This window comes from Sus scrofa, chromosome 1 (genome assembly GCF_054392235.1).
Source record: "Sus scrofa isolate SSC_HxYL_T2T_F1_AM1 chromosome 1, Sscrofa_HxYL_maternal_Yorkshire_Landrace_v2.0, whole genome shotgun sequence".
Taxonomy (NCBI): Eukaryota; Metazoa; Chordata; class Mammalia; order Artiodactyla; family Suidae; genus Sus; species Sus scrofa.
The window spans coordinates 213259564-213283814 of NC_139383.1; the positions used below are offsets into that span (position 1 = coordinate 213259564).

General features: G+C 36.4%; 1 protein-coding gene across 4 annotated transcripts in view; it reads left to right on the forward strand.

Moving 5' to 3' along the window:
• MLLT3 (MLLT3 super elongation complex subunit) overlaps positions 1 to 24251 on the forward strand; it is a 287600-nt gene that overhangs the window by 151742 nt on the left and 111607 nt on the right. For all 4 annotated transcript variants that reach the window (XM_013993522.3, XM_084984047.1, XM_003121886.7 and 1 more), the window contains exons 3-4: positions 10681 to 10763; positions 20224 to 20367. In XM_013993522.3, coding sequence (XP_013848976.1) covers positions 10681 to 10763; positions 20224 to 20367 — 227 coding nt within the window. The remainder of the gene's footprint in view (positions 1 to 10680; positions 10764 to 20223; positions 20368 to 24251) is intronic.

Below are 24251 nucleotides of genomic sequence, written 5' to 3' on the forward strand. Positions count from 1 at the left end.
TTCTCTCCTGTTACAGTCCCTTTCTATTTAGCTCAAAGACATGCCAGAGCTTCAAATCTCACTAGAAATCAATGTAGCTCACTTTTATAGTCAGGATAGACTGAAAAGCAGTAAATCACTATTGTGTTTAGTAGCAAGTAAAAAAAAATCATACTCCATAAAAATAGATTTACTTTAATGATATAGTTAATTTTGGGGGCCATGCCTGTGGCATGCAGAAGTTCCCAGGCTAGAGATTGAACCAGAGCCACAGCAGTAACAATGCCAACCTCTAGGCCACCAGGGAGCTCCTAGTTAAGTTTTTATAAAGTACTTTTGAACAGTGGTGTCAGATTTTATTTTACCAGTGGCTTACCTTTTTTTTCCCCCACGTAATCTTAAGGGACCCTAATTCTGTATCTGAAAAACTCAGGATTGGGCCTTAGGCTATTTTTACATGGTCACTGTTTGGGGTAAGCGCCCTATCACTTTTGTAAAAACAATACACATTGCTGGGTTATAGGTTCCTGGAACACAGTTTGAAAACCCTTTCTTTTAAAGAGTAGAGATACAAGACTTTTCCTTGGTTTATTTGGGAAGATTGAAAGACTGTCAGGCCAAACAGGAACCACATTCTTGTATGCACAGTTGCCATCATATTAGCTTCACCCTCGTTCTGTCTTCATTTGTAATATTTAATGGAGTCTAAATCAATTAGGATACTTAGGATAGGCTCTCTCTGTGCCAAATGCTAAAGAGAAAAAACAAAGGCGATCCTTAAACCACTGAATGAGGCCAGAGATTGAATCCACATCCTCATGGGTACTGATTGGATTCTTAACCAGCTGAGCCACAACAGGAACTCCTGGATTTTTTTTTTTTTTTAAAGAAATCGGTCTTTAATTTATTACATTTGATTATTTTATAACACATTGCCACTTCTGTCACCTAGGCAGTGGATACCTCTAGTGTATAATACGATTTCAGCATCCTCTCCATTGAATACTTAAAGGGCAAGTATTAAAAATGGAATTCTGGAATTCCCCTTCGTGGCTCAGTGGTGACGAACCTGACTAGTAGACATGAGGGTGTGGGTTCTAGCTATGGTGTAGGTTGTAGATACCGCTTGGATCTGGCATTGCTCTGACTGTGGTGTAGGCCAGCAGCTACAGCTGTAATTCAACCCCTAGCCTGGAAACTTCCATATGTTGTGGTGCAGCCTTGTGGAGTTGAATACTATGCCAGAAAAAATGGGTATACCACATTTAAAAGTGGCTCTTACACAGTGTGCATTTATTCAAAGAAAAAATTAATTTAAATTGAAAGATATTTTAATATGAAATTGTTTAAGAAAATTATAACTTCTTTTTTTCCTCTTGCAGCACTGTTTTTCTTCCCTTGAGTAGATAGCTTTACCCTTATAATCTTTCTTTTTCTCAAATTGCACTTAAAATCCACTCTTTTTCTTGTGGTTGATGTTCCTTAGTTCAGAAGCGTCCTTCTGTACTATATTTAGGGATTCTGTTTCAAGGGGCAGACTTAAAACAAAACCAAACCAAACCCTCCTACCTAAGATTAGGTTATACAATTTCCAAAAATTGTATCTACCTAAAAATGCTTTATAGTAAAGAATCATAATGAAGATTTTGAAAGTAGCTGTATTATTTTCTTCTTTCTTTCTTTTTTTATTTTATTTTTTAAATTTTTTTATTTTTTAGGGCCATACCCGCAGAATACGGAGGTTCCCAGGCTAGGGGTCCAATCGGACCTGTAGCTGCTGGCCTACATCAGAGTCGCAGCAACTCGGGATCTGAGCTGAGTCTGTGACCTGCACCACAGCTCTCGGCAATGCTGGATCCTTAATCCACTGAGGGAGGCCAGGAATCAAGACCTGTGTCCTCATGGTTCCTGGTTGGGTTCGTTAACCAGTGAGCCATGAAGGGAACTACAGCAGTATTATTTTCTTGGGAGTTCATAGTGTTGGGAAAATTTAAGATCAGAAAAATGAGATTGTGAAATAAGAACCAAACCTATGTGAGTGTTCAGTCGTGAATTCAAGATGGGAGAAGATGTTCAGGAAAGAGGAAGTGGCCATCACTTCAGTTAGGGAGGAAAATCCAGGTAAGGGTCTAAGCAGCCCTGGAGGTTGGTATAAGACAGGCTTCTTTAGGTTGTTTATGTATCTCCTCTGTAAGCAACATACATCATGCTCTTTCCTGCCTGGCTAACACATACCCTGCTCCTTTTTTTCTTTCGGGTCTAGCTTAAATGTCATCTCAGGGAAGGAATATTAATAAAAAATAAAGACAAACTCCACATTTTCTTCATGTCAGCCTGCCTTATTTTCACTCTAGCACTTATTACTCAATCCTTTCTCGATATTTTCTTGTACACGTATTCCTTCTTCTCTCCTCCTTGCCGTCCCTGCCTCCCAACAGTGACGCCAGGTTACTAAGTGTAGGGGCCATGCCAGCTGTGTTTACTGCTCTATTTCCAGTTCCTAGAAAAGAACCTGCACTTACAGGACAGAATCTCTGGCTCTACTGTCATCTGCTTGAGAGCAGGATGACATCTTATCTTTATAGCCCTGTGATTATATAGTACCTGTTGAATTGAATCAATCAGGCTAATATTATTGAGAAAAATGAACTACTATGAATAAGAAGATAGCATAATTTTATAAACGAAGACATTGTATTCCCCCCCCCAAATAAAAACCAGTATAAGCCTTAGTGATAGTGGGGCCAAGTGTAAAACTTAGGGTAAAACTGGATAAATAAAACTGTGATGCTAGAGGTCTATCCCAAGGATTGCTGACTCCTCCTATCCTCCATATCATGCTGATTGATTATTTTAGGAAGTGAGATTCTTCAATGGGTCTTTATATATATATATCATTAAATAATGAAAAGCAATATTATATTAGTTTCAGGTATATAACATAGTGATACTAAATTTTTATAGATTTGGGAGTTCCTGTCATGGCACAGCAGAAACAAATCTGACTATTATCCATGAGGAAGTGGGTTCGATCCCTGGCCTTGCTCAGTGGGTTAAGTATCTGTCATTGCCATGAACTGTGGTGTAGGTCACAGACATGGTTCAGATCTGGCGTGGCTATGGCTTTGGCATACGTCGGCAGCTGCAGCTCCAGTTCAGCCCCTAGCTTGGAAACTTCCATGTGCTGTGAGTGCAGCCCTAAAATGCAAAAAAAAAAACCAAAAAAAAAAAACAAAAAAACAAACAAACCCCGATATATGTATATATGTACATATATGTATATAATACTCCATTTAAGTTGTTATAAGCCCTTGACAAAGGTTTTGTATAAAAATAAACAAAAAATAAAAAAATATAGTTACTATAAAATTTTGGCTATAGTCCCTGTGCTGTACTATCTATCCTTGAGGCTTTTACACATATATTTATTTTATACATAGAAATCTGTACTTCTTAATTCCCTACCCTTTTCATGCGTCTTCCCCCTTTTCTTTCCTCACTGGTAACCACTAGTTTGTTCTCTGTATCTGTGAGTCTTTTTGTTTTGTTATATTCATTCATTTTTTTTAATTTTATTTTTTTAGATTCCACATTTAAGTGATAACAGATGTTTTCTTTCTTTGTCTGACTATTTCACTAAGCTTAATATTCTCTAGGTCCATCCATGTTGTTGCAAATGGCAAAATTTCCTTCTTTTTTTATGGCTGAGTGGTATTTCATTGTGTATATATACCATATCTTTATCCATTCATTTGTTGATGGACACTTAGGTAGCTTCCATGTCTTGGCTGTCATAAATAATGTTGCTGTGAACATCGTTGTGCATATATCTTTTCTAGGTAGTTCTTTCATTTTCTTTGGATATATACCCGGGGTGGAATTGCTGGGTCATATGGTAATTCTGTTTTTAGTTTTTTCGGGAACCTCCATATTGTTTTCATGGTGACAGCACCAGTTTTGTTTTTGTTTTTGTTTTTGTTTTAATGTAGTAGTACACATTGAAATGAAGATGCTCCTGCCATGTATTGGGAGGTTCTTAGTTACTTCACTAGAAGATCATTTTCCATATAGCTAATGTTGCTTTTCCAGGTGGACTTTACGGAAAATGGTATTCTGACAAATACTTTGCCCAAAGTTTAACTTTATAAATGATGATCTTCTTAGATATATGCACCCCAATATTCATAGTAGCACTATTTACAACACCTAAGACATGGAAGCAACCTAAATAATACCATTTTCAGCAACTTGGGTGAACCTAGAGATTATCATATTAAATAAAGTCAGAGAGACACAAATATCATATGGTATCACTTATATGCAGAATCTGAAAAAAATGATACAAATAAATGTAATTACTAAACATAAATAAACTCGCAGACAGAAAATAAATTTATGGTTACCAAATGGGATGGGGGGCAGGTAGAGAGATAAATTAAGAATTTTGGATTAATATATACACACTACTATATATAAAATAGGTAAACAGCAAGGACTTACTATATAGCACAGGGTATATAGTATATTACTATATACTCAGTATCTTGTAATAACCTATAATGGAAAAGAACCTGAAAAAGAGTATATATGTATAACTGAATCACATTGTGGTACACTTGAAACTAACAAGATTGTAAATTAATCATAATTCAATAAAAAACCCTCATACAGTAAAAAAATTTTATAGCCATGGGGAAAAAATGATCTCCTTGATAGAAATCTAAGTATTTTTCCGTTTAATTGTTCTCCATAAAAGAATTAGATCTGTCTCTATGTTGAACTTTCTCTGAAGATAAAATTTTGCTGTTTTCAAATTAGCTTAGATATATATTTCCGCTAGGCCAATCATTTGGAGGAGCTATGCTGTATACTGAGTTGCACTGAGGGAACTTGGGACAAGTTGGTGGCAGTGCTATAAATTTTCATGAAAGATGTAAGCTTTGAAAACTTAATATTTCCTAACAGTTTGTAGTGCTATGTAGTTTTGAGTAAATTTTGTATTTTTGGGGGGTTATTTTTTATATGTTCCTTGAAGAAATTATTATGAAGGTGGTTCTATTTTTATATCACGGTTGTATTTTCTTAAGTTGAAATTATTGACTTAACCTCATCTAGATGGATTAGTTACCCAACTCCTCTGAAAGCTGAAAATGTGCATACATTAAAAAATTATTTTTCTCCCCTCTGAAGAGAAAAATATGGATATTCTAATTCTATAAGTAGAGATGCCAACTTATTAACCAATGAAGTCATTTTTATGTATCATCGTTAAGATTTTTTTCAACATAGCCAATTTGGAGTCCTGAAAACTTATTCCAAATCCAGGAGTTTTCTGCACATTCAAAATTAACAATCCCTCTTTTATATTTATTATCCATTTTCACCCTCCCTGAGTTTGGACGTGAATTTCTGAGTGTGTGTAGTATGAGTTCTTTATAGAAGTAGAAACTTTATCCATATTATCTGGTGTCTCCCCCCATCATTTTCTCCTTTACTGCTTGCTCCATTATGCTGTTACTTTCCTAAAGTCTTTGCTCATACTTCCTGTTTGCCACTTCTCAACTGCCAGGCTTGTTCTCTCTCTTCCTTTGAGGTCATTCTGAAGTTATGTTTCATTAATTGTACTCAATTTCATAAAGGGTGGGATGGGTTCAGAGATGAGAAGAACACACCCTTAGCCCTTGGAAAGCAAAGAGTTAAATTAGGGTGAAGATGAGGCTTGATAACAGTATATATATAAGAATTAGCTAACAGCATCAATGAGAAAAAAGGTGGAACCCAAGAGAGGGGCCTTGCCGTTTTTTGTCTCAGAGTGTTGGCAGAAGGCTCTCCAAATGTCTGTTTGAGTTGGTACTTGAGTGGCGAATCCTGAAGAGGTAGACAGGTGTTTCACCTCTTCTCAGCTAGCTTACTGTATCTAATTTGTATCATTATAACTTTATGAAAGTTATTTGGACAGTTATCTTGTGCAGCCACAGTTCTTTATGGCATAGGAAGTAATTAGATTTTCACAACTGCATTTGAATTTTAAAGTCAACAAGGTAAAAACAACTTGACAATACAATTCAAAAATTGCCTGATGTTATCTTTCATCCTTTTTCAGGGAAATTAAAAAGTGACACAAGGGAGGAACCCATTTTTTATTATTTGAAAAGTACCTGTTTTGAAATGGGCTGAAGAGAAGCAATGACAGAATCTGTATGTGTGCATGTGTGTATGCACATGCCTGTGTGCTTATGAAAACAAAAATAAAATCCAGCTGTTGGTTTCTGTTCTTTTCAAAATGTCAAGAGTAAAAAGGCTTGGCCCTGTTCAGTGGTAGTGCAATGCCCAGACTGCTAGAGGTTAGCATTAGACTTCTGGATGCACAGAACAGTTGGGGGCAGTGATGTGGCCATAAGATACCCTTCTTCACTTTTCACTGGGGCTCTGAAGTGATGGAACTGAAGCAGGAAGAGAGGGAGTCCAAAATTGTCAAGCTGAGGGGATATTCAGCACAAAGCCATGTATAGAGAGAGTTTGGTGTGTTTCCTTCCTGAAGGGCTCTGTGCAATAAATAAAGGAAAACCAGTAATTACCAATGGGCAGCTGGGCCAGGTCCTTAATATATTCAGATGGGCATAAATCGTAGTGTCTAAGCAAACAGACTGGAGAGAGGCTCTAGAGAGGAATCTGTCAGTTATGTTCCTAAGGATTAGGGAAAAAAACCTAATGCCTGAGTACTGTATTAGGTACTCAGCTTTCAATAGAAGACTCCTCTGTGGCAACACTGACTATCGTCTCTGCTAGTTTTTAAAGACTGATGTTGAGTGTAGGTAGTTTGGAGAAGAATTTGACTAATATCAACTCATTGCTCCTTGTGGAAAGCAACTTCTTTAGCAATCAGTGAAGAGTGGCATAAATCTGTAAAAAATTCAACTCAACGAATGTTTATTGAGCACCTATTATTTGGCTCAATGTTAGTGACTATATGTTAGAGATACGTTAGTGATAGGAATAATGGGGCTGCTGACCTCAAGTCCAAGTGACTCAGTCTAGAGGTGAATGAATGTTATCAGCCAGCCTGATAAGTGCAACTAGAAAAGCTTGGAAGAGGAACAGGGAGTCCTGAAAAAGCTGACATCTAGGCTGGATTTTGAGAGGAATGAGTTTCCACTGAATTAATGTGCATAGTTTAAAGAATGTATATGAAACCTCCCATTTTATTTTATTTTATTTATTTATTTATTTATTTTGTCTTTTTGCTATTTCTTGGGCCGCTCCCGCGGCATATGGAGGTTCCCAGGCTAGGGGTCCAATCGGAGCTGTAGCCACCGGCCTACGCCAGAGCCACAGCAACATGGGATCCGAGCCGCGTCTGCAACCTACACCACAGCTCATGGCAACGCCGGATCCTTTAACCCACTGAGCAAGGGCAGGGACCGAACCCACAACCTCATGGTTCCTAGTCGGATTCGTTAACCACTGCGCCACGACGGGAACTCCCCATTTTATTTTTATTTTTATTTTTTCTGTTGTCTTTTCTAGGGTGACACCTGCGGCATATGGAGGTTCTCGGGCTAGGGTTCTAATCGGAGCTGTAGCTGCCGCCTACACCAGAGCCATAGCAATGCGGGATCTGAGCCTCATCTGTGACCTACACCACAGCTCATGGCAACGCTGGATCATTGACCTGCTGAGCAAGGCCAGGGATCGAACCCGGAACCTCATGGTTCCTAGTCAGATTCATTAACCACTGCGCCACGACGGGAACTCTTGTCACGTACATTTTTTTGATGGCTTTCTAAACATGGGTATCCCTTCAATAACTTCTGACATTTGTCCTTTTATTACATAGATCTTAATTACATCTCTTACATAGATGTAATAGAGCCTTAAAGTCAGAAGCTCATGTTAATGATTCTGATTATAAAACAGTTGAATAAATAAATAATTTGACTTTTTTTTCAGATTAGAATTGTAAGTTTGTATTTTCATTGCTGCTGATTTTCTGTCATGTTTATTGTGAATAAGAAGTTTCTATTTGCTTCTAATCAAGAACTCAGGGTACTCAAGAGATATTGTTCATTGTTATTTATGAAAATACTGCATTTAAAAATAATTGAGGTATGAGCTGCCAAACAGTTTCTTATAAAACCAGATTTCGGTGGAATATTAATATATAACAGATCATTTCCTTTAGAGGGTGGAAAAAACTAAGACCTTCAACTATAAGATGTGCTCACTACAGCTGTTTTCTGCAATAGGAACAATTTGCATGCAGAATAGAGAAAATGAATTATACAAAAGGGTGTGTAGAGCAACAACTAAAACTCTGGTGCGTACAGTGGCCCACAGAATAAACTTCCTTCAAATGACATTGGCATGAATAATCCCATGCAACCTGGACACTGAAACTGCTATTCTGAGAAGGGGCTCCACAGCCTGGAAGTGTCATGGTTGTAATACTATCTTTCTAGCTGGGGTGGAGTGGGGAGTCCTCAAGCATTTAGTGGCATGTTTGCCCATCCCCCTCAATGTTCAGCATATTTGAATATTCATGATAGGTTGTCAGGTGGTCAGAGGATGCAGTACTGAAACTACTCGAAGTTCTTTTGCTTTTTCATTTTTTTATTAGAGAAATTCATGAGGTCAGGTGAGATGCCTCATTCATCATTTGCTTCTGATGTCAGTTTGGGAAAATTTTCCTAAGGTTGTCTAAAGCAAACTGTCAAGTGTTTAAAATCCTGTCTTCAGTATGCCTCTTTATAATCATATTTGCATTCATGGAATGTCTAACCAATTTTTATGTACATCATCATCACCTGATGCATTAAAAATGCCTCACATTTGTATTTCCCCACATATATAATCTTCTTGAGTCTTGACAGCCATGCTTATAATGTGTAGATGGCGTTCTTTCTTTTAAGAGAGTGGAAATGGAGCTCTCTAGAGAATCCTTAGGCCAGAACCATAGAACTTAGTTTTCTAATCCAAATACAGGGCTCTGTACTTGCTTTCTCCTTTCTTTTTTCCTGCAAAAAAGGTATTGGATATTTTACACTTAGATTTCTTGCCTTACTTCTGTCACCTTCTTGAGAACTTACATGAGCCACAGCCTGTGCTGTGTCTTTTACATACATTATTCTGTTTAATCCTTACACTGCTTACAAGAGGAACCTGAGATTCTCTGAGGTTCAGAGAGTTAGAATAACTTTCCAGTGGTAGCCTGGCTAGTCTGAGGTGGATCCAGGATTGGTACTTAGGTATGCCTGAGACCTTGACACCTGTTATGTTCCTGAGTACATGTTTCTGGCCTTTGGAAATGAAAGGGAATTAGAGACGTGGTTCCTGAATATATGATAATAAAGAAGTCTATTGAGTGTCAAATCAGTGATTCAGTTAATGCCTTGGAATGGAAAGAGGAGAGAAGAGATGATAGTACTATGTGGTCTGGAAAGACTGTGTGAAGAAATTGGGATTTGAACTAGCAGAAGATACTGGAGTAGCATCATGGTGTGAAGGAATGAATAATAGGAGTTTAGGGCATAGATGGGAACTATTGAGCATAGTTGGGGGATTTGATGCAGTTGATTTGGTGGATGTCAAAAGGAGGAAGGTTGAAAGGTGGCGTGGAGCCCTGTTGAAGAGAACCTGGGCTAGCAGGGTATGTGGTATATGGCCTTGGTGGGTGGGTGGGTGGGTGGGTGTGGGTGTGTGTGTTGGTTTTTTTGTTTGTTTTTTAGGGCCACACCTGGAGCATATGGAAATTTCCAGGCTAGGGAGGCAAATCTGAGCTGCAGCTGCCAGCCTACACCACAGCAACACAGGAACGGAGCTGCATCTGCAACCTACACTGCTGTTCACGGCAACACCAGATCCTTAATCCACTGAGTGAGGCCAGGGATGAAATCTTCATGGATACTAGTCAGGTTTGTTACCACTGAGCCACAATGGGAACTCCTGGCCTTGATGTTTAGCATGTACATTTTTACTTCTTTGTGATATTACAAAAATGCAGTCTTCACTAGAATAGTTTCCATTGGTTTGTGACTGATTTTGATTTAATGGAAATTTTAGTGGGATGAAATCATATTTAGCTTCTTAGGGCATCTCATCTCCCAAGAGCTTGCCTAAATAGTCTTGTCTAAATAGTCTTCCTTCATAAGAAATACAAAAGCCTTGTTGTTTGTTATATAGTCTTAGGATGTTAATAGATTTGAAGTATTTGTATGTATAGTGATATTTCCTGGTTAACTGTGATGAGCTATCATCAGTCAAGATTTGAATAAATAACACATTTTGGACTTAGCTAGGAAAAACCATTATCGTGAATTCTAAACAAGAAATAAAGAATAGAGGAGTTCCCACTGTGGCACAGTGGTTAAGAGTATGGTGTTGATTCTGTGGTGGTGGGTTTGATCCCTGGCCTGGTGCAGTGGGATAAGGATCTGTCATTGCCACATCAGTGGTATAGGTCATAGCTGCAGCTCAATTTGATCCTTGGCCTGGGAACGTCCATATGCTGCTGGTGTGGCCAAAAAAAGAAAAAAAGAAAACCTCAGAGTCAGCTGGGGGCATGGCAGGAGTGTGTGAAAATTGAGACTGATATAGATGTTAGATTGGGATTTTTTTTTCTTTTTTTAAAGGAAAGAAAAATCTTTTTACCAATTATTATCATCTCACCTTATTTATTTATTTATTTTTTTTTTAATGTTGCAGTGTGCAAAGATCCACCTTACAAAGTAGAAGAATCTGGGTATGCTGGTTTCATTTTGCCAATTGAGGTTTATTTTAAAAACAAGGTATGTAATCTACTCATTAATCTTTCAGTAGAAGATACTTCATTAACCAAATGATGTTTAAAATAGTTTTGATTCAGAATCACTTCTATCACTAGATGATTTTAAAATAAAAGTTAAATTTGTCTTCTAGGAATTTTGGTTATTGTTATCCTTAATTACAGAGGAAATGGCTAGAGAAAGATAATTTCACTTCTATGAAGTCAGATTATATGAAATTCATTAAATGTTTCTTTTAAGAGAAGAGTGATTACTGTTTTGAAAAAAGAAGATTAATATATGTTCATAAAATAGAAAAGAGAAATTATAGTTTTTCAGTGAAAGGATTTTCTCATTTTCTTATTTCTAGAATTTTGAGACTTAACAAAGAATAATCTCTCATTTATCTCTAGCTGATACATTTGACACACATATATATACAATTATATCAGCTTTGAATTATTATAGATTCTATGGCATATAAAAAATTTCAACAGTGTATATGTGGCAAAAACACACAGACTGTGTAATATTGGATAAGTTGCTCAACCTCCATGGAGCTCACTTCCCTTATTTATAAAATGGGGATAGAATAAGAGTATTTACCTCATAAAATAGCTAGGAGGATTAGATGAAATAAGCTATGTAGAGTATTTAGAATAATGTTTCATATATAAGTTAAATGCTTAGTAAATGCTAGGTGTTACTTTTAATCATCCTGTCCCTTTTATTCTAAGGTAAACATAAGTTCCTAAAATTTTCCTTAAAATGAGATAGTTCAGCTTTTTTTTTTTTTCTCCTTGTAAGGGAGCTGAGTAATTTGAATGTTGTATTATCCAAACCAGGAAAGTCTGGTCCTTGCATCAAGCAGCATCAGCATTACCCACAAGCTGGTCAGAAATGAGATTCTTAGGCTCTATCCCAGATCTGTTGAATCAAAATATCTGGGATTGGGTCTAGGAATCTGAATATTTACTAGCCTTTCAGGTGATTCTGATGTATTGCAAAGTATGAGAACCCCTGATAAGCCACTCTCTAGTGATCAGTATCTTTCACTGGCTTTTCTTTCCTTTCCTTTCCTTTCCTTTCCTTTCCTTTCCTTTTCTTTCTTTCTTTCTTTCTTTCTTTCTTTCTTTCTTTCTTTCTTTCTTTCTTTCTTTCTTTCTTTCTTTCTTTCTTTCTTTCTTTCTTTCTTTCTTTCTTTCCTTCCTTCCTTCCTTCCTTCCTTCCTTCCTTCTTTCTTTCTTTCTCTTTCTTTCTCTCTTTCTATTTCTTTCTCTCTCTCTCTCTTTCTTTCTCTCTTTCTATTTCTTTCTCTCTCTCTTTCTCTTTTCTTTCTCTCTCTTTCTTTCTTTCTTTCTTTCTTTCTTTCTTTCTCTTATTGAAGAATAGTTGATTTATAATATTGTGTTCCACTGGCTTTTTCATTGTAGAGAAGGCCATGCCTTAAATTCAGAAAAAAAAAAAAGATCTCTTTATGATTAAGAGATTATCCATTTTTAAATGAGCTATAATGAAACTATCCTGAAAGTTTGGAATGTGTAAATAGCAGAGAGAGATTTTATTTTCCATAGTTCTTTTTTTTTTTTTTTAAGCTGGTTTCCTCAAGCACCACATTGCTGCTACACAGCCTCCCTGCAAACATGATACCGCTGTCATTATTTTTTTTCTTTATGTTTATATTTTGGGAGCATATTTGGCAGTAACCTATTTCTGCGTAGCTAAATGTTTGAGTGCTTACTTTATCCGTGGCAGTTTGTGAAGCCCTTTACATATGTTGCTTTAGTGAGTAGGTTTATAAAAACTTGAGAGGTAAGTAGTAGTATTCCTACTCTACAGCAAAGTCAGCCGAGCCATGGAAAGATTACATGGCTTGTCCAAGGCCACACACAGTTGGAAAATGTTAAAACCAAATTCATGGATCTCTTCAATGGCAATTCTCTTAACTTCTTTACCTTAGAAACAGTAACTCTGCCAGAGTAGTGATTACTTTCTTCAGTATTAATCCTCTAAAATGTTGGCATATTTTTCATGAAATCAGAAAATTGTTGAGATGCCTATATGTCTGCTCATATAATATGCTTTCACACTGATGTATTGATCTGTTTTTTTTTTCTCATTTCAGTATTTCTGTTAAGAAATTAGTTTTTTATTTATTTATTATTTTATTTATTTATTTTGTCTTTTTGCCTTTTTCTAGCGCCATACCTGCAGCATATGGAGATTCCCAGCTAGGGGTCCAATTGGAACTAGAGCTGCTGGCCTACGCCAGAGCCACAGCAACGCGGGATCCGAGCCGCGTCTGTGATCTACACCACAGCTCACAGCAATGCCAGATCCTTAGCCCACTGAGCAAGGCAAGGGACTGAACCCGAAACCTCATGGTTCCTAGTCGGATTAGTTAACCACTGATGGGAACTCCAAGAAATTAGTTTTTAGTTTTCTTTTTTTCTTCATTAAAAAAATTGACATATAACCATAAAATTCACTTTAAAAGTGTATAACTCTGTGGGTTTTAGTATATTGTGCAGTCATCACCACTGTTTATTCTGGAACATTTTCATCACCCCATAAAGAAATGCTGTACCCACTAGCAATTACTTCTCATCCCTTCCTCTCCCAGCCCCAGGGATTAATCTATTCCCTTTAGGCAATTAATCTATTGCCTTTGTTTATGTAATATCCTATCCTGGTCAGAAGAGGATATTACATAAACAAAGGGAATCATACAATATGTGGCCCTTTGTGTCTGACTTCTTTCATTTAGTATGTTTTCAAGGTTTACCCATGTTATGGGATGTATCAACACTTATTCATTTTTATAACTGAATAATACTCCATTGTATAAATATACCACATTTTTGTTTATATTTGTATTCATAATTGTATGGACATTTGACTCATTTCCACCTTTGGCCTATGAATAATGCTACTATGAACATTCATATACAAGTTTTTGTGTGGACATATGTTTTCAAATCTCATGGGTATGTAACTAAATGGAGTTGTTGGGTCATGTGGCAATTCTGTTTTTAACTTTTTGAAGAAATGCGAGACTCTTTTCCAAAATGACTGTACTGTTTTACATTCCTACCAGCAATGGTTCATTGAAACCTTCAGTTTGGAAATTATGCTGCAGTAAAATATCTGCTCTCCTACTTTGTTTTTAACTTTTCTGGTCAGTTTTGTAAGCTCTCAGTGCAGCAGAGAAATGTATTTTCCGAATTGCCCAATTTTCTTCTTTGCAGAAATAACTAGAATCTCCTCATCCACCAGATATGCAAAGAGGATGGAAGAAAGATGAAGAGGCAGTGATTAATGTGTACACGTGAGCGTGCACACACAAATTCAGTCTCCTTGGCACCTTGGGTAGTAATTTTTATGACTGAAAGACTTGTTATTTATTCATTTGTGAGGAATTTTTAGTTTCTTAAAATATGAAGGAAGAAAGAAACACTTGAGATGGAAAAGTGTTGTTCCTTTGGGGCCATTGACCAAACGTTGTTTAGTGGCTATTCTGTTTAGTGTCCAAATTAGCTTACTTCTATTTTCCAGTTTTAGATTTACCCTAAGATTTTCTACTTAACAGTTATTGCTTTTTTCAGTGATGCCCAGTAAAACATATTTTAGTGTTTGTAATATGAAAAAGTAGGAAACACCTAATTGTAGAAATGTGGATCAATTACGGTGGGTTAGTGATACATAGGATACTATGTACAGTTAATGTAGCAAGATGGGTAAATCTCAAAAATAAAAATAATGAAATCTAATTTACAGATGTATATGTATGTATTTATGATATCACTTAGTATGTTTTTAATAAACCACTGAAGCCAGGAATAAATGAAGTTACGGGGAGACACATATATGATACAAGAGCCTGGGTTGAAAGGACAGCACAGGAGTTAGAGGGCATGTCTAACTGGGAAGGAGGAATGGAGAAACTTATATTTATAAAACTGTGTTTCTTTCTTTTTTTTTTTTGCTGTTTCTTGGGCCTCTCCTGCGGCATGTGGGGGTTCCCAGGCTAGGGGTCGAATCAGAGCTGTAGCTGCTGGCCTACACCAGAGCCACAGCAATTCGGGATCCGAGCCGCATCTGCGACCTACACCACAGCTCACAGCAACACCAGATCCTTAACCCACTGAGCAAGGGCAGGGATCGAACCCGCAACCTCATGGTTCCTAGTCACATTCATTAACCACTGAGCCACAACGGAAACTCCAAAACTGTATTTCTTTAAAGAAAAAAATAAACATGGTGAAAGTGTTAACATCTGTTTAAACTCAGTGGAAGATGTAAGAATATTGTATTTTAAGTATTTTTCTGTATATGATTAATTTTTTAATTAATATTATTGCTTTGTCATCTCTTTTAATTGATAAATTAAGAAGATATTCTTGGAGTTTCATAGAAACCAAATTTTTGCTATATTCCAGTCTGGATATTCAAGCTTGATATATTTCTTATTTCTCTTCCTACTGAAATGATCCATGGGTAAAAATTTAATAGATCTAGGCTGTTGCCCCAGAATGTTCATTTCATTTCATTTGAGTATTTATAATTTTATTTGTCCCTAGAGTTGACTTCATTCTCTCTTGAGGAAAGAACATCCATTGTAATAATGGTTCATGAAAAAGTATTATTTAAAGTTTTCATAGGAGATGAGAGAAAGCAGCCAAAAAACCCTCCACCCAATATTGGAGGCCTCCCACTGCATCTTAAGTATATCTCCCTGTCCTTGGTTCCATCTCCATCCTTGTGCTTTCCCTGATTACAATAAGCTTGTCTTCAGTTTTGCTCACTTACTTGAGAGGTCAGAGTCAAGAGGGGTGGTGGAGGGTCAGTGCTTCTTTTGAGGTCATGTTTGTTTATTCTGTCTTATTTTGTGTTTGTATTGAACAAAACAAGCCTATCTGTGAGAATCATGTATGTTTCAGAAACTCTAAATCAATAAGCCTGCTGAAACATAATTGACTGTAGCACTTCAGGTTTGAAAGGATCCCATACTCTGTTCTTTCAATCTGTCCTTAGAAAAAGCACATGAGTAAATGTCAAGGACTGAAGCAGAATGAGAGGAGAAATTTGATGTTACCAAAACCAGATTTCGACCTCTAGGAAATGCATTCGTTTTACATGGGGAAGAAGTACAAGCTTCCTTGTTTAAACTTTGAAAAAGAATCTTTTCCTCACAGACTTTGAAAAACTTATGGTTTCCAAAGGAGATAGCTTGGGGGCGGGGAGATGGGTTGGGCGTTTGGGATGGAAATACTATAAAATTGGGTTGTGCTGATCATTGTGCAACTATAAATGTAATAAAATTCATTGAGTTAAAAAAAGAAAAAGAATCTTTTCTATGGAGCATAAGATTGATGTGCTATTGATGTCAGTTCTCTAAGAAAGATATTCAGTTGGCCAGAACACAAATTTTATGGGTACTTTTTACTTAAAAAAAAAATCTTGAATAGAAAATTGCACTGAGGATTCACACAAAGATAGTCACTTTCTGGGGTCCTTAGCCTTAGTTCTACTGAAGAGTGATTAAAAAAAAAAATTTAAGCTGTTGAAGACTATAAAGTGATATTACTACCTCACTCTTTTTCTGCTGGTAATTATTCATCATTGTATTTTTCTCTTAAAAAACCTATGCAGGACTGTAGTCCTAGTAAAAAATGAGTGGAATACAATCTAGGAGTTATTTCTTTCTCTTTAATCATTGTTAACTATATGGTATAGCCTTTCCAGATCCCATGCATTTGCATAAATAAAAAGTATGTCAATGTAGAGATTGGCAATGCCATAATATATCATATTTTAATATTTTTCTGTGACTTACTTTTCACTTAAGAATATGTCTTTCCAAGTCAGTATTAATATCTACGTGGCATTCCATGGTAATGATACACTTACATGCAGATCATTCCTATTTTTTTGCTTGTGTAAACAGTGCTGCCATGAACATTTATTTTACATCTATATCTGTACCTATCTATATATCCTTGCATTCATATTTGAATATTTCTGTGGAAGAGATTCTTAGAAGTAGGATTACTGGGCTGAACATCTCATGCATTTAATATAGTGTGTTGATAAGTATTGCCAGTGTGTCTGCTGAAAGGCTTTACCAATTTCCACTCAAAATTGTAAGATAGAAAATGGCCCTTCTAATTTTTAGAACAAACTCTAAGGTTATTGACTGTTTTACAATCCAGGGAAAAGGCAGATAAGTAAAAAAAAAAAAAAAAAAAAAAAGATAATAATTCACTGTGATAATTACATTAATAAAGAAATGCTATAACAAGGGTATCTAATTTGGTTAGAGTTGGGAGGGTTAGGAAGACTTTACAGAAGAGTTCATACTTTAACGACTTTGAATGATGGGAAGACATTTTAGCCCTGGGGAATACTGTGTGTGAAAGGCCACATGAATGAGATAGTATGAAGCACTGGGAAACAGCGAATGCTTTAACATTGAGAAAAGCAGGGTATAGTAAGAGAACAAAGGAAATGCAGGAAAGGTATTAAAAGACTGTAATGGTTATCACCAGGAAGTGGGATTTCAGTCCTATAGAAGATGATGAGCCATAAAAGGCTTTTATATCAATGGAAAGATATCATCTGATTTTGGTGTTAGATCCCTCTCTTGTCATTGTGGGAGGTAGAATAGGATAAGTTCAAAAACAGGGAGGTGACCAGATGAGGAATGATAAGTGGTTGTGAGTAAGTGAGTGGAGATTGTGATTTGGGGAAGTTTGGTTGAAGAGATAAAAACTGAATTTGAGAGTTCCCGTTATGGTGCAGCAGAAACGAATCCGACTAGGAACCATAGGTTGCGGGTTTGATCCCTGGCCTCGCTTAGTGGGTTAAGGATCCAGTGTTACTGTGGGCTGTGGTGTAGGTCGCAGACGCAGCTCGGATCCCGAATTGCTGTGGCTCTGGTGTAGGCTGGCAGCTATGCCTCTGATTCGACCCCTAGCCTGGGAACCTCCATAGACCGCGGGTATGGCCCTAAAAATGACAAAAGACCAAAAACAAAAAACAAAACCCTGAATTTGTAGTAGGTAATGACTACATTCTGACAGTTTCAGGTGCTAAGGCCTGAAAAGCACTAGCTTCAAATCACTTTATTGTTTTATCACATGATAGTAATATAACAAATTCTCTTTTACATAATGAAAAACATCATTTTATTTGACTATGTAATTAAAAAAATTGTGTATTAAAAAACCATAAGCAGCTCATACATTGCTGGTGGGATTTTGAAATGGTGCAGCCACTCTGGAAAGCAGTAACGCAGTTCCTAAAAATGTTCAACATAGAGTTACCACTTGATCCAGAGTTATTGTGGGAACAACCCACATTTCTGTTTACTGACAAATGGATAAACAAAACCTGATATACCCATGTAGTGGATTATTATTCAGCCATAAAGGGGATCTGACACATGGAACAACATGGATGAATCTCAGAAACATCATGCTGATAAAAGAAGCCAGTCACAAAAGATCACATTTTGTATGTATTTTATGTATTTTTGTGTATTTTTATGAAATGTCCAGAATAAGCAATTCTATAGAAACAGAAATGGATCAGTGATGCCAGCAGACATGGGATCTGGGGATTGGGTAATGATCACTGATGAGTTTGAGATCTTTCTGGAATGATGAAAATGTGCTGAAATTAGATGGTGATGATGGTTTCATAACTCTGAATGTACTAAGAACCACTAAATATTATACTCTAAACGGATGAATTTTATGGTATGTGAATTATTTCTCAATAAAGCCATTATTAAAAAAGCATAAATAGCTGTTATTAAAAAAACCTAAAACGGCACAGTTAATGACAACTGAAAAAATGTAACATTTCACAGAGATGGTTAAGATCTATAATACACAAGGGGTTTTTATGTGAAGTAATAAATTCTAAGTGCTTTAATTTCCTCATCTGCAAAACAGAGCTCACAACTGACCCAAAGGAGAGCTCTGAGAATTAAATGAGTTAAATGTTAAAGTACATATTATTGTTATTATTATCCTCAGCCTTCATTTCACTTTGGGTGCCTAAGAATCTGTCTGTAGGGAGGTTTAGATGTTTAGCCAGCTAAAGTAATGGCTGGAGAGTAGAACTTGAGTATCATGGAAGAATTATAATTATTATGTTCTTGGATATGATGCTATTTTGTCCTCAAGGAAAGTGCCATTTTTTAAATTCATTTCATAGACGTTTATTGCATTTCTACTATGCACAAGGCACAAATTGTTGAGGGCATTGTGATGATTCAACCATTATTCCTACTTTCAAGAATCTTTTGATTTAACAGGGTAAAGGAAGATAAGATAGTTATTCTAAGATGTGGCAAGGATAAGAGATGCACACAGAACAGAGGAGAGGTGATTGAGGTTGGAGTTCAAGGGATGGCTTCCCCCAAATGAAACCTAAATGGAGGGGGATGAGTAGAAGTTATCCAGCTAAAGCAGAAGGTGGAGAAATGGAGGTAGTAATGTAAAGCAAGGGTGAAACCCAGTGTTAACTTAGGATGAAGAAATTCTGGGAGCAACCAAAACAGCAAGGTGTTGCTGGACCACCACAAGGATGGAAGGGCTGTGTTGAGATATGAAACCAAGAGCTAGAGGGTCCAAGTCCTGTGTGGCATTTAGGTGAGCTCAGATTTTTATCCTAATGGCACTGGAAACTTTAATCAACTTTTAATCATTCAGTGAAAATGACTAGATCTCTGTGTTATGTGGATAATTTTGAGGCCCAAATGAAGAAAGAATTGAAGGTAATCTATCCTGAAGTAGGAAGAACTACTAAAGAGAGGAATTTATGGTAGTTTGGGCAGTGAGTAAGAGCATGGCAGTATGGGTTGGAGGGCTTGTTCAAGAAATATTTAGAAGGGAAAATGGCAGCTGTTGATGACGGCTATAGGGAGATAGAGTGAGTAGGGGAAGGAGTGGCTTCAGGGATGTCTTAGGTTTCCAATTGGGTGTCTTTGTTGGTGGTGTCATACCAACAGGTGAGAAGGGTGATGAGTTTATTTATTTATTTTTGCTTTGTAGGGCCGCACCTGTGGCATATAGAGTTTCCCAGGCTAGGGTTGAATCGGAGCTACATTTGCCTGCCTACGCCACAGCTGCGTCTGCAACCTACACTAGAGCTCACAGCAAGGCCAGATTCCCAACCCACTGAGTGAGGCCAGGGGTTGAACCCACATCCCTATGGATACTAGTTGGATTCATTTCCACTGAACCACAACGGAAACTCTGATGGGTTTATTCTTTTTGGTTTTCCTCTAACACAAGAAACGCATATTTCAGATGTATCCATTTTTCTTTGTAGATAGTTGCATGATGTTTTTACCCCCAGTCCTTTAACACTTATAGCTGTTATATGCCTGTGTCTTTTCTGATTATCAGGAGTGAACCTCTGCTTTCTAAATTTCTATTTATGCTCAACTCTCTTATCTTTTTTTAACCTCTAGGAAGAACCTAAGAAAGTTCGCTTTGATTATGACTTATTCCTGCATCTTGAAGGCCATCCACCAGTGAATCACCTCCGCTGTGAAAAGCTAACTTTCAACAACCCCACGGAGGAATTTAGAAGAAAGTTGCTGAAGGCAGGAGGGGTAAGTAGCGCTGTCTTATGAAAAGCTTTCCTATTAAAAAAAATAAAAAACTAGTTGCTAGTGTGTCAAGAAGCATAATAATATTTTGAGGAAGTTAGAAGAAATGAAACATCTAAATGACTTAGCTGTGGACTCATGGTTTGAGAAGAAGAGGTAAGCAGAAAATATTTTAAGTAGGTATAAATGTGAAATTACATTGTTATAACAGTCTTGTAGTCTATGCTGTTCAAATTTATCTTGACAAAAATCCAAACCAAGCTTTCCTCAATTAAGAAAAGTGCCTTAACTTTGTTATATCAGTCTATAGAAACTTTTTAAAGTTGAAAGTTATATTAGAAGTTATATGAAAAGGAGTTATTGTACAAATTTTTCATGATCAAATTTAATAGAAAAGGTGTATTCATTCAAATTATGTTTGGGTTACTTAAAGTCACGTTTTTGTTTGAATTATGTGAGGTAAAAGATGGCTTTTTCTTTTTTAAGATAATTTTTGCTCATGTGAATTGACTTGGATGGGAAAATATTTTAAAATAGAATTTCTCACAAAACATAAACATATGGAATGTTTGCTTGCAGCTATATCAGTTGTACAAACACTATTGATGGGTAGAAATTTACTCTACACTGGGTACCGCTAGAATCATGAACCTCTACTTTAGATGAACTTACTATGTCATCTTATATGGGCAGTTCAGACCCCGTAAAATGTTGCACTGTATTCTTTGCTCTAGGGTTTCTGTCACTAAATTTTACTAGAAAATTTTTAATATTTTTGCATCCATGAGCTTATCATTATATGTAAGCATGTGTAGACCATAAGTTCTCAGGATGCCTCATTTCACTGATAAACTCCACCTGAGGGCTTTGTAGGAAAGAACTAAATTCTATGTAGCACAGAAGTTCTTTCCTTTTATGAGGCTATGGATAACCACTTCGAGAACCTCAGGATAGCTGTGGACCCTCTCATAAGAAAACCAGCCATATATTTATTAATATATGTATTAATTGTGTGAACATTTTGATTATGTATAACCCCTGGAGTCCATTTTTTTCCTGTTCTCTCAACTGCTAATATGCATTTGAAGCATTACAAGTACTTTTACATTTCATTTCACTCTCTACTGTATATCCGTAGTTCATGGGTTAAATGATGGGCTGGTGTTAGGAAATGAACTACCATTTATAGTATTTTATGGAGAAACTCATCTTTGCAAAGAAATGGGCTTTTGTAATACAACTCATTTATTTTTTTCATTAAAAATTTTTATTGAAGTATAGTTGATTTACAATGTAGTGTTAATTTCTTCTGTGACTCAGTTATACATATACATATATATATATATATATATATATACACACACATATATGTATGTATATTCTTTATCATATTCTTTTCCATTATGGTTTATCACAGGATATTGAATATAGTTCCCTGTGCTATAATAGTAGGACCTTGTTTATCCATCCAATATATACTAGTTTGCATCTACTCATCCCAAACTCCCAATCCTTTCTTCCCCCTCCTCCTTCCTCCACCCTTCTTGGCAACTACAAGTCTCTTCTCTATGTCTGTGAATCTATTTCTGTTTTGTAGATAGGTTCATTTGTGTTGTATTTTGGATTCCACATATAAGTGGTATGGTATGTGTCTTTCTCTTTCTAACCTACTTAGTATGATAATCTCTAGGTACAACTCATGTTAAAGTTAGGAATCTATTATATATTTGTTAAGGAGTTTTTAAAAACAAACTCTATTTTATTCTTTTTATAGTTATAAAGAGCACAGTATTGATGCTATGAATTACCTTTTGCTATGCCCTTAAAAATGAACCTGTCCCTTTTAAGTCCTAATCATTCCCATTATTTTTCTTTTTATGAGAGTGGCATTTTACGCCTCTGCTTAATCCTTCTGGGTATGCAGTTAGGTGGGTCATTGGAACACGTGAATTATGGAGCTTGAGTACATCAAGCTTCTGATAAGGGTCATCGGAAAAAGTAAATATGACTTAAGAACTTTTTAAAACATCCACTTAGTCCCAGAGTTCTCAAGGGTTGTTTGTGAGCTGGAGAAGAGGTTACAGGTCAGTGATAATGCAGCAGAGCACAGCACTGCATCCTGATAAGGTCTCTGGTAGATTTCTCTCTTTTGCTCCACTCAGCCTTTATCTCAGAATTATCCTCCTTGACTTCTAACTTTCCATCTTTTTTTGTCTCTTTAAGTGCTGTTTGCAAGCCTACATGTTTCTTTCCTATTAGATTTAGATCTCATCTAGACAACTCTAAAATAATAAGTTGAAATGTGAAATATGCAAGCACACCAGTTTTTTGACATAAGTTATGCAAGTGACTGACAATAGTAAATTTGGTAGTAAAATTGAAATGTAAAAATTCATTTGAAATGCTGATAATCTCATAGACTCTGTCCATTTCACATGGTAAGATTAAAAACAGTCTTTTGTGAAAATGGGTGAATCTGGACTAATAAACTTTTTCTCTCACTTAGATTTTTGGATACCTTGTATTTACCTAAAATTTTAACATTTATCATTGTCTTAGTATTAATACAGCCTATCCTGGTGTTACATGAGCCATTGTGATTTTATTAGAAATCTTTGTTTCAGCTTTATGGAGATATCACTGAAGTATAACTTAAGGTTACATGTTGATTTGATACACTTGTATCCTGCAAAATCATTGTCATTATAGCTTTAGCTAACTCCTGCATCATATCACATAATTACCGTTTTCTTTTTTGTGGCGAGAACATTTACCACCTACTTTCTTAGAAACTTTGAAGTATATAATTCACTATTATTTACTATAACCACCATTCTGTGCATTAGATTCCCAGAACTTAGTCATCTTAAAACATTCTAGTCTGTTTCTATGAGTTTATCTTTTTCAGGTTCCACATTTAAGTGATATCATACAGTTTGTTTTACTCATTTTATTTATCCTAATGTCCTTAAGTTTTATCCATGTTGTTGCAAATGGAAGGATGTCCTTCCTTCTCATGGCTGAGTAGTATTCCATTTTATATCTGTCTCTCTATCTCTTTATCACTTTAATCTTCATATCTTCTTTATCCATTCATCTGTTGATGGCTGCCTAGATCGTTTCCATAGCTTGGCTATTGTGAATAATGCTGCAGTGAACATGGGAGTGTAGATATATCTTTAATATCTTGTTTTCATGTCCTTTGGATATATACCCAAAAGTGTGATTATTGGATCATGTTATTGTCCATAGTGGCTGTACTGTAGAATTTACAATTCTGCTGACAGGGTACAAGGGTTCCTTTTTTTTCCACATTCTTGCCAACATTTACTGTCATTTTTGTTTTTTTTCTTTTAAACAGCCACACCTGTGGCATATGGAAGTTCCTGGGCCAGGGGTTGAATCAGAGCTGCAGATGTAGTCTATGTATGCCACAGTCATGGCAACACCGCATCTGTGACCTGTGCCCTAGCTTGCGGCAATGCTGGATCCCTAACCCACTGAGCAAGGCTAGGGATCAAACCCACATCCTTAAGAGACTATGTTTGGTCCTTAACCCACTGAGCCACAAGGGGAACTCCTCTACCCATTTTTAAATTATATTGTTTGGGTTATTTATTTTTTTGCTGTTGAATTGTATGAGTTCTTTATATATTGTGGATATTAATCTCTTACCAGATATATGATTTGAAAATACTTCCTCCCATTTTATAGGTTGCCTTTTCACTTTGTCGATGGTTCCCTTTACTATGCAAAGGCATTTCAGTTGGATGTAGTGCCAGCTGTTTAATTGCTTTATTGCCATTGCCTTTGGTCTCTATTAGAAATCTTATGATTATGACTTTGTCCCTTCGTGTTAACTTTTTTGGACTGGATTTTGAAGTGAA